Source organism: Humulus lupulus, chromosome 6, assembly GCF_963169125.1.
Source record: "Humulus lupulus chromosome 6, drHumLupu1.1, whole genome shotgun sequence".
Lineage (NCBI taxonomy): Eukaryota > Viridiplantae > Streptophyta > Magnoliopsida > Rosales > Cannabaceae > Humulus > Humulus lupulus.
In genome coordinates this window covers 189,800,375-189,812,083 of record NC_084798.1, presented here as the reverse complement: position 1 = coordinate 189,812,083, position 11,709 = coordinate 189,800,375, and the positions used below count along the sequence as shown (strand labels likewise).

The 11,709-nt window shown below is 34.5% G+C and overlaps 1 protein-coding gene across 1 annotated transcript; it reads right to left on the bottom strand.

The window, feature by feature from the left end:
* Positions 1 to 3,766: 3,766 nt before the first annotated feature.
* Positions 3,767 to 4,733, bottom strand: LOC133785775 (uncharacterized). Its single transcript, XM_062224990.1, has 4 exons — positions 4,662 to 4,733; positions 4,504 to 4,596; positions 4,317 to 4,421; positions 3,767 to 4,238 (listed from the first exon to the last, which is right to left on the bottom strand). Exons 1-4 carry the CDS (start codon positions 4,731 to 4,733, stop codon positions 3,894 to 3,896), a joined length of 615 nt encoding a protein of 204 aa, XP_062080974.1. The 3' UTR covers positions 3,767 to 3,893.
* Between the last annotated feature and the right edge of the window lie 6,976 nt (positions 4,734 to 11,709).

Here is an 11,709-nt window from a genome sequence, read left to right as displayed (position 1 = left end):
TTATAGGTTGCATATCTGTTTTATTTTGGCCTTGAAGTGAGGTGCTGTTAGTTTGTAATTGGTTATTTGGTGGAATATACTTTCTGTTTTCCCAAAAATAAAAACCTAAAATTTACTTATTTATCTGGTTTTAATTTAATTTGTAATAACAAATATATGTAAATGTGTTAGTTTTAACATCCTTAAAACTAATGAATTATATATAAACATGTTAGAAATGAAAAAAATTAATAAATAGTTAAACTTTGTTAAATTAAACATATATTAACAAATCATGCTAAATTTAATATGCCCTAATGTTGTTTTTTTTATTAAATACAATTTTATTTTGATTAGATGCAAAACAAATATTATAAGGTGTTTTTTTAGTGAGTTACAAAATTAATTTGTAACATAAAAACATATTTGTGTAAGAGAAGAGTTACACAAAGTCAATACTTGAAGTTGAATTTCAAAGGGTAATCTATATGCTTAATCATGATTAATACACTATATTTTATGTGTATTAGCGTATTAAAATGATTGGGGTTTCAAATTTTGTGTTAAAGTTGTTTTAATGGTGGCTTTTATGTTGTAACCCTCAAATCCATTTTAAATGTTTTTGACCACTCTAAAATATTCAGCTAGCTATTGAGAGCTTATTGAATAATTGTAATTCATTTTATGAGAAAAAACACCTTAGAGATATGTGTGATTATAAAAACATCCTAGAGAGCATCATTTCAATTTTTTGTTTTGTTTGTTCTTATACAGAGAATAGGCTTCCTTGAGCTCATTTCCATAGTTGATATCCCAAAAGAACTCTCAAGTATGGGAGGAAATAGAATTTTTTGACAAAATTTCTAAAAACTTGTTCAAACCTTCTTCTTTCTACTATTCTTGCTTATATACTTTATTTATTCTTCTATTTTATTTCTTTTTGTAATCATCTTTCCACATATATGGTTGTAATCTTGAGTTATTTATTTGAATTTGAGATTGGAGTTTGTAAATATCCTTTCATATTGTAAAATTCCTAACATCTAATAAATTAAATGTATCATGTCAAGTCATGTGTTACATATATATTGTTTGGGTTGGTAAATAATGTGATAAACGTGTCGTATTTTGAATTTACCAAACACTCTACATGATACATAAGTATTTCTACCCAACAAGAATATTATTATGTAGCACGTACCCAATATTAGTTGATATAAATTAGTACTATTTGTACAATTCAATATATTAAATAAGATATATAGACTCCATGTTAATTTACACCAATAATAATTAATAATATGTCATATTAAATGATATTGGACACTTTAAGACACCCTAACAATATTCCAAATTTTAATATCTAAAAATTTATCTATCTAGCTTAGGATTGAAACCAACTCTAATTATAGAAATGCTAAGGAGCACTATTGGTGCCCAACACCAAAAGAAGGTGGCATACTCTATTGGTGCAATCCAATATCGGGTCTCACACATTTGAATTTAACAAGTATTATGAGGTATCGCTAACCAACTATTGGGTGCCATCTCATGTGGTATTGGACACCTTAAGGTATCAAATAACAACACTCATCTAATTATTAGGGAAATTTCATGTTCTATGCATGATAACTTATTGAAATTTTTTAATATGCCAACATAAGTTGTTATCTCAAATATATGACAATTTTAATTTTTTGAATAAAAATACCCCTAACATTCAAACACTCATTTTCTCTCTTAGTCCGAACTCTCTCTCTCTATAACATATCTCATTATCTCTCTCACACACTCTCTCTCTCATTCTAATCTTGTAGATCTTGAAAAAATACCAAAATTTTAATAAAAATTATTTGAAACGGACATTTGAGTGAAAAAAATATGAACCTTCAAAATTTTCGTCAAATTTCTTTATAGAGCATCCAAAATGCATCGAAAAAGTATTGTTTTGGCCAAAAATCAAGTTTTCATGATTGCATCGAAACACCATCGATTTTGCATCGAAAAAGCATCGATTTTGTAATGAAAAAGCATCGAATTAGCCAAAAAATAAGTTTTCAGGATTGCATCGCAAAAACATTGAAACACCATTGATTTTGTATCGAAATTGCATAAAAAAAAAATCATCGTTTTGGCCAAAAATTAAGTTTCATGATATCATCGCAAGAGTATCGAAAAAATATCGTTTTGGCCAAAAATCAAGTTTTCATGATTGCATCGCAAGAGCATCAAAACACCATCGATTTTGCATCGAAATTGCATCAAAAAATCATTGTTTTGCCAAAAAATAAAGTTTCATGATTGCATCGCAAGAGCATTGAAACATCATTGATTTTCCATTGAAAAAGCATCGTTTTGGCAAAAAAATATCAACTTTTCATGATTGCATCGCAAGAGCATCGAAACACCATCGATTGTGATGCAATCATAAAACTTGATTTTTGACCAAAACTATGTTTTTCGATGCAAAATCTATGGTGTTGATGCTTTTGCGATGCAATTATGAAAACTTTTTGGCCAAAATCATACTTTTTCGATGCAAAATCAATGGTGTTTCGATGTTTTTGCAATGCAATCATGAAAATTTGATTTTTGGCCAAAACAATGCTTTTTCGATGCTCTGCATTGAAATTTGACAAAAATTTTGGAGGTTCATATTTTTTCACTAAAATGTCTGTTTCAGATGATTTTTTTTTTTTTTAAATTTTGGTATATTTTGAGATCTAAAATATTAGAATGAGAGAGAGAGTAAAATACGTTAGAGAGAGAGTTCGATCTGAGAGAGAAAATCAGTATTTGAATATTAAGTATACTTTTGTCTAAAAAATTAAAATTATCATATATTTTGTATAATAACTTATGTTGGCTATTAAAAAATTTCACTAACTTATAAAAATAGTTATTGGACGGCCACTGGTTCAATTACTTCATGCAATTAATTCCAAGTGCTGAGTCATTGTTTTGTTATTTAGTCACAGAGTTCACACAGAAATAATGGCACTATCGAAGATGGATATTACCTATTAGCCTCGTCTAGGTATAATTTAGGGTCAAAAACCTGCCACCTCAGCTCACTCAACCAAAAAACGTTGTATTATTCAATATCAACTTTTCATGATTATATCGCAAGAGCATCAAAACACCATTGATGGTGATGTAATCATGAAACTTGATTTTTGACCAAAACTATATTTTTCGATGCAAAATCGATGATGTTTTAATGCAAAATCAATGATGTTTTGATGCTTTTGCGATGCAATTATGAAAACTTTTTTTTTTTTGCCAAAACCATACTTTTTCGATGCAAAATCAATGGTATTTCGATGTTTTTGCAATGCAATCATGGAAATTTAATTTTTGGCCAAAACGATGCTTTTTCGATGCTCTGCATTGAAATTTGACAAAAACTTTCACTACAAAAATCAGGGCCTATACCGAGAACAAATGTCCTCGGTATAAGCCGAAATGTCCTCGGTATATCTTATACCGAGACAATGTCGTCGGTATAAAGTTGTCGGTACAGCCGCGTCGGTAAAAACAAAACGTCTACCGACGACATTAAAAATGTTCTCGGTATACGTTTTACCGAGGATAATGTCCTCGGTAGAAAGTGACAAATGTCCTCGGTACAACAAACCTCAATTTCTCATCGTACTGGTACATACCGACATCTTGGTGGTATATACCGAGGACAATGTCCTCGGTATAGACTTGTCCCCAATTTTTTTTTATATTTGTTATTCCCTTATTTATTTATTTATTTTGAATTAAATATAAGAAAATAGAATAAAATTAAAACACTTATATTAAAGATATAAAAAAAAACATAAGAGTGTATTCGTTGAATTAAAATAAAGACTTGTCTTAAACATGATAATGTAATAGTCAATTGTAATAAAATTCATACATAAGTCCTACTGAGTCGGTGCTCCAACATCAGGATCATCGGGTGGTGGTGGTGGGGCAGATTGAGATCCCGGGGTGATACAATGAGTCCGGACATGCTCCTCTAACTGTCGAAGACGCTCTCTCATCTCAGACAACTCTTCATCTCTAGTTTGTGAAGGACGAAAATCAAATGGAGTTCGGTCCCTTATGTTAAGGATACGTCCATATCCTTTCTGGTGGCCCCGTCGTTTTCCGAAGACATTTTGTACCAAAGATATGTCTTCATCTTCAGGCGCACTCGAAACTGGTGTGGAACTCTCAGTATCAGTTGCCTGTGTCTGCTGTGTGTCGCGGTATGCACGCAATTCCTCCTGTGATACAATGTATAATGTAATTAAAATTTTGAAACAATTAAAAATTTGAAAAATGTTTAAAAAAACTTAACGTACCCAAGTATTTTTTGCTGTCTCTGTCACCCACCCTGTGCCTGATTTATGGTGAGTATCCATCCAGCTATCCGGGATGGACTCAAGTTGCCCAGTCTCTAAATTGCGCTGTCACGTACATATATTTTTATAAAATTAATAATTAAACGTAAATAAGAAAAATAAACTAAAAAATAATTAATTAACTAACCTTTTTATAGCGTAAGGCTGGGATTGACTGAGAACCTCCATAGCTAAGCTCTTTCAATTTCTTTCTATTTTCCTTGTTGACCACAGAACGTTTCTGCAAAAAGTTATCGTTAGTAATATATTTAATTAAGATAGTTAAGTTTAGCAAGAAATTAATACCGTAATTTCTGGGCGACGGAAAAAATCAATTGCTTTTTGCCACTGATTAATATCGTTAGTTAAGTCCAGCATGTTCTTTCCAAAACAGTGCGCAATCATGCTTGCAGACATGGATTGACTCGTAGCCCAATCCAAGTTTCCGCAACAACCTTTTCGCTGCATAGTGCGATTTTGGAAGCTTATTTGGGGCTGGAAATGCATCATGTAACAACTCCAGCATTCCATCAAATATTTTGTTGGGAATTTTTCCCAACACTTTGAAATGCATTAACTTCACTAGGAAATTCAATGAAGTGTAATTTTGACACCCGGGGAATAATGGAGCCTCGATCTCAGCAAACAAATCGTTATAATGTTGCCCACTCCTGTAGTCAGTTGTAGGTATCTCTTGACCGCGCTCATTCTCCGCTTGTTCGTCATTGTCATTTTGCATAAGATCAGTGAGAACATCCATCATCTCATCTTCATCATTTTGATCTATCCGAGCTCTCATTGGTATTATTTCATCCTCTCCATGCCAATGCCAATTGGTATATTTCCGTAGAAAACCATTTACAAAAAGATGATTTTCTAATACATCAATTGTCTGAAATTCAACGTTGACACACCTCCTACACGGACATTTCACCAATCCCCTTGAGTCAACGCACTGCCGGGCTCTCTGGAGAAAATCCATCACACCAGCCTCATACTCATCGGATAATCGATCTGTCAAATTAATCCAACTCTTGTCGATCGACATTGTATGAATGTAGCACTGCACGGAACACTAATCATCAAACTTACAATCAATTTGTGTGTGTCCTAATTCAGAGAGAGGCAAATGTAAGAGTCTTCAATGACTCACCCTCTCTAAACGGGTCTAAGGCTTCTTGTGATGAACACTAAAAAAATATAATATTATCACTATGTGATAATAATACTATTATATCTTTGGTAATAATTTCTTATTACCAAAGAAAAAAGCAAATATAATTAAATATGTTTTTTTAATGTCTTATGCTTTTTGAAGTTAATTATGTTGTTTTATGATATCTAACTATAATATATTTCAGTGTAAATATTATTAAACTTATTTAAATTTGACATATTAATTTAGTATTTATTAAATTACATATTTTACTTATGCTTTATTGAATAGTTTGATTAATTTAAACAAAATTTCTAAAATTTGTTTAAAATTTATTTAACTACTTTAGGATTAATTTTTATTTTTATTAAAATTTAGTTGCATAATGTTAATGTTAATTTTTTTTATTCTTAATTTTAAAATATATTATTTATATAAAAAAGAGGTTCATATTTTTTCACTCAAATGTCTGTTTCAGATGATTTTTTTTTTTTAAATTTTGGTATATTTTGATATCTAAAATATTAGAATGAGAGAGACAGTAAGAGACGTTAGAGAGAGAGTTCGATCTGAGAGAGAAAATGAATATTTGAATATTAGGTATACTTTTATCAAAAAAAAAATTAAAATTATCATATATTTTGTATAATAGCTTATGTTGGCTATTAAAAAATTTCACTATCTTATAATAATAGTTATTGGACGGCCACTGGTTCAATTACTTCATGCAATTAATTCCAAGTGCTGAGTCATTGTTTTGTTATTTAGTCACAGAATTCACACAGAAATAATGGCACTATCGAAGATGGATATTACCTATTAGCCTCGTCTAGGTATAATTTAGGGTCAAAAACCTGCCACCTCAGCTCACTCAACCAAACAACGTTGTACTATTCAATATACCCCTTTCATTCGGAAAAGGAAAGAAAAAAAAAACGTTGTACACGATCTATTGGCGAAGATAACAACATTTTCATCTCCATACAGTCACTTACTTGATTCCGTGTGTCGATATTTTTTTTTTTTATATGGCTGAGAATAAAGCTATATCTACTTAACCAATATTCTTCTACACTATACTGAATCTATATATATACTTGTTGTATTTTGTTATATCCACACAAGTCTCTGATCAAATTAGACGTGACTGTAGTGGATAAGATAATATCAAATCGCGGATAACATGCATAATCCTCCACCACCACCCGCCACCACCGGGCGGCCCCCACCACCACCCACCGCCTCCTCACATGGGGCCACCGCCACCTCATGGTCCTCCACACGAGCACGGGCCTCCTCCTCCTCCCCCGGGTCCCCATGGACCTCCCCCGCCAGGCGGCCCTCATGGACCGCACCACCATCCTCCTCCTCCCCCTCATCACCCCCACCCCCACCCCCACCACCACTGTTAAATATTTGTATGCTTAGTTATGAAAGGCTCGTAAGCCTATATTTTGTATGAGGAGAGAATAAATAAGTAATATGTGCTGTAAAATCTATGATGATAATTATTAGTGCCACTTGATGTGATACTAACTAGCTAGTAATTTGCAATTTGATTGCATTACTTTAGTGCTCTTCTGATGTAATCTTATTATATTGCAGTGTTATTAAAATATTACAACTTATTATTATTATTATTATCTAATACCATTATAACATTGTAATCACTGCTTCTTTCATCTTGTGATATTTTTTTAAAATTATTTGTGGGTATATTTTTTGTATAGGACTAATATTCTTCCATATAACAAATCAATCCCTATTTTTTTCCCATGTTCATATACTAAAATTAACCAATCTAATTTATTTGGACCTTGATATCGAAGCAACACTAACCAAGTTTTGTTTTTCCTTTTCTTTTTGATGTATCCACTATACGTGTTCTTGTTACTTTAATTCAAATTTCTACACACAAATAAATCCTCCACCACGAGTCACCCACCAACAATATGTGTTCAACGTTGGTATGTTTATGATAATTAAATAAGTTATTTGAAAATAACAATAATCCCACAAAGGAGACTTTCAAGTTTTCTTTTTTAATACGAGAATACTAATTGACAATTTGAAATATAAGAAAAAATAAGACATTTTGAAAAATCATAAATATTCGGGATATTGACGCCGATAATATCTAAAAAAATTTCAAAAGTTATACTTTAATACCCAATTTTTTTATGCGGTAATAATATATAAATCTACAATTTTTGTGCAACCATTAATACTCACCATTAACTTGCCGTTAAGTATCCACGTGGTACATTTTTATTAGTCTAATTGGCGGTGATAATATCCAAATCTTTTCAAAAGTTACACTTTAATACTCAATTTTTTTTTGCGGTAATACATAAATCTATAATTTATTTGGTGCAATCGTTAGTACTTACTGTTAACTGCACATTAAGTATCCAAGTGGTACATATGAATTTTGGGATGATTTTAGACTAAATTATTTAAATTCTTTAAATATTATAAAAATCAATTAAACTTTTTAAAAATATAAAATATGATTAAAAACTAATTAATAATATGAATTTTGGTATGAATTTGAGTTTCAATTTTAATTTGGGTTGTTTCGAATTTACAAATTTTAGTTTTATAAATTATTTTCTAATTTATCTAGGACACCTTATAGAATGGCTCCAGCAGAGTTGAAGGAACTGAAGATTTAGTTGCAGGAGTTATTAGATTTAGGATTCATCAGGCCCAGTTTCTGGCCATGGGGTGCTCTAGTGCCATTTGTCAAGAAGAATGATGGATCCTTAAGGATGTGCATCGACTACAGGGAGTTGAATAAGTTGACCATAAAGAATAAGTACTCATTGCCCATGATCGACGACTTGTTTTGACCAGCTACAGGGGAAGACAGTGTTCTCTAAGATTGAACTTTGGTCTGACTACCACCAGTTAAGGATTAGAGAGGAGGACATACCAAAGACCACATTCCGCACGAGGTATGGACATTATGAATTCCTGGTCATATCCTTTGGATTAACCAATGCCCCAACAACCTTTATGGACTTGATGAATAGGGTCTTCAGGGATTATTTGGATAAGTTTGTGAACGTATTCATCGATGATATATTGGTGTACTCCCAGTTAGAGACAAAGCACAAGCAACATCTTCGTTTGGTACTACAACGGTTGAGAGAGCATAGAAAATATGCTAAGTTAAGCAAATGTGAGTTTTGGTTACCCAAGTAACATTTCTGGGCCACATTGTGAGTAAGGAGGGGATTATAGTGAACCCAAGTAAGATTGAGGCAGTGAGAGATTGGCCCAGACCGGGCAGTGTACCAGAGGTTAGGAGTTTCTTGGGATTAGCGGGGTACTACCAGCGGTTCGTTAAGGGATTCTCCAGAATAGCTATACTGTTGATTGAGCTGACGCGTAAAAAGGCCAAGTATGCCTAGACAAATAAATGTCAGAACAGTTTCAAGGAGTTGAAGCGACGACTAATCACTGCTCTGGTATTGAGTTTGCCATCAGAAAATGAGAAATTTGTAGTTTACTGTGATGCTTGGAGGCAGGGTTTGGGGTGTGTATTGATGCAAGCAGGAAGGGTGATAGCCTACGCGTCCAGACAACTGAAGGAGTATGAGCAGATGTATCACACTCATGATCTGGAATTGGCAGCGGTTTTATTTGCACTAAAGGTTTGGAGGCATTATTTATATGGAGAGAAGTGTGAAATATACACCGACCATAAAGGTCTAAATATTTCTTTACTCTAAAGGATCTGAATATGCGCCAAAGGCGTTGGCTGGAATTGGTAAAGGACTATGATTGCGACATTCTATTCCATCTTAAGAAGGCCAATGTAGTGGCCGACGCATGGAGTCGGAAGGGCCTAGGGCAGTTATTTAGTTCGAGGCAAATATCAGAGAGGTTAGCTGAAGAAATGACCAGAGCAGGAATTGAATTGGTAGTTGGTCAGCTAGCCAATATCACACTTTAGTCCATGCTCCTTGAGAGGATCAAGGAAGCACAGAAGGAGGATCCACAGTTGAAGAAGCACACAGAGGATGTCTTAGCAAGAGTGGCTAAGGACGTTTCTATTTTAGAGATGGGTTTATTGAGGTATAATGGTTGGATTTGCATTCCGATGGATTCTGCTATCAGGCGAGAGATTCTAGACGAGTCTCATACTAATCCCTACTCCTTACATCCAGGTACGATGAAGATGTACCAAGACTCGAGAACTTTGTATTGGTGGCTGGGGATGAAGAGGGATGTAGTAGATTATGTGGCCAAGTGTTTAACATGTCAGGAGGTGAAGGCTGAACATCAAAGGTCAGTAGGGTTGCTGCAACCTTTAGGGATTCCGGAATGGAAATGGGAGGATATCACCTTGGAATTTGTGGTTGGATTACCGAAGGTAGTAGGACAATATGATTCATTGTGGGTGATTATGGATAAGTACACCAAATCAACCCACTTTTTGCCTATTAAGACAACTTATACAGTGGAGCAGTATGCTGAGTTGTATGTAAAGGAAATTGCGCGACTTCATAGGTCTTCGATGTCAATGGAATTCGACAGGGACCCCACCTTCACCTCCAAGTTTTGGGAGAGCCTGCAGAAGGCTATTTGTACGCATTTGTGATTTAGTACCGCCTATCATCCTGAGACGGATGGGTAGTCTTAGAGGACGATTCAGATACTAGAGGATATGTTACGAGCCTGGGTGCTGGATTTTGGGGGATCTTGGAGTAAGTATCTCCCTTTGATTAAATTTTCATATAATAACAGCTATCAGGCGACTATCAGAGTGGCTCCATATGAAATGTTATATGGGAGGAAGTGTAGATTGCCCATCCATTGGGATGAGATGGGTGAGAGAAAGTATTTAGGTCCTGAGGTTGTTCAGAGGAACAATGAGGCAATTGAGAATATTAGAGCTCGGATGCTCGCCTCCTAGATCGACAGAAGAGTTACTCAAACTTGAGATGCAGGAGTGTAGAGTTTCAAGTCGGTGATCTTGTAATTCTCAAAGTTTCTCCCTTGAGAGGGGTGAAACAATTTGGAGTGAGGGGCAAGCTAAGCCTTAGGTTTGTCGGCCCCTTCGAGATTCTAGAACAGGTTGGAGAGGTAGCCTACAGTTTGGCAATGCCTCCAACTTTATCAGGGGTTCACAACGTATTTCATGTGTCCATGCTCCAGAAGTATGTATCGGATTCTACGCATGTGCTAAGTTATGAGAACCTGGAGCTGGATCAAGATTTATCTTATGAAGAGAAGTCGGTTATGATTCTAGACCAAAAGGATAAAGTCTTGCGGAACAAGACCATTGCCTTAGTAAAAGTGTTATGGATGAACAAAAAAGTGGAAGAGGTAACTTGGGAGCTTGAGACTAATATGCGTGATCGATTCCCGAGCTATCCAGGTAAATTTCAAGGACAAAATTTCTGTAAGGATGGGATAGTAGTAACGTCCCAAATTTGTGAATAAGGCTTAGTGCCTTGATTAGCGTGCTGGGAGGGCAATAACTGATTTAATTATGTTAATACGTGTATTAAATGATTATGTGATTAGAAATTCATGTTTAGGTTAATTAAATAAGCATGTGGGCCCATTTTGGTTAGTAGGGGCATAATTGTAATTTTGGTCTATTGAGGGCATAAATGTGAATTATATGCATGTTATGCGTGATACCACAAGATTATGGTGATATATTTGTGATGTGTGATCCGAGACGGTCCCACGGAGCAACATAGCTAAATAGTCACAACAGGGTCGAATACTCGTCTCGAAGTGAGCCTAGGGGTATTTTGGGAATATACTACGTGATTGGGATTACCGGGTAACAGGTAGCGATTTAGCGATCATTTGGGTATGTCGAGATTAAATGGGGAATTATAAGAACACTCAAGGAATTAGCAGGATGTGTCAAATGATGGGATTTCCCTTGGTGGCATTAAAGGATTAAGGATAAACTTAGGGTAATTTTTGGGACTTAGGCAGCTAATGATAGACCCAAGCCAAAACACAATCCTGGAACTAAAGAGAAACCAAGGAAAAAAAACAAAACCCCCTTCAGCCTTGTTACTCTCTTTGTCTCTCTCTCTCTCTCTCTCGACACTTTCTATCTCCCTCTCTAAGCTTTGAAGCTTGGTGAATTTTGAGGATTTAGCTAAGGAATTGAAGAACTGGAGGTTTGAAGTGCTTGGAGATTAGCTCAGTTGAATTCTCAGT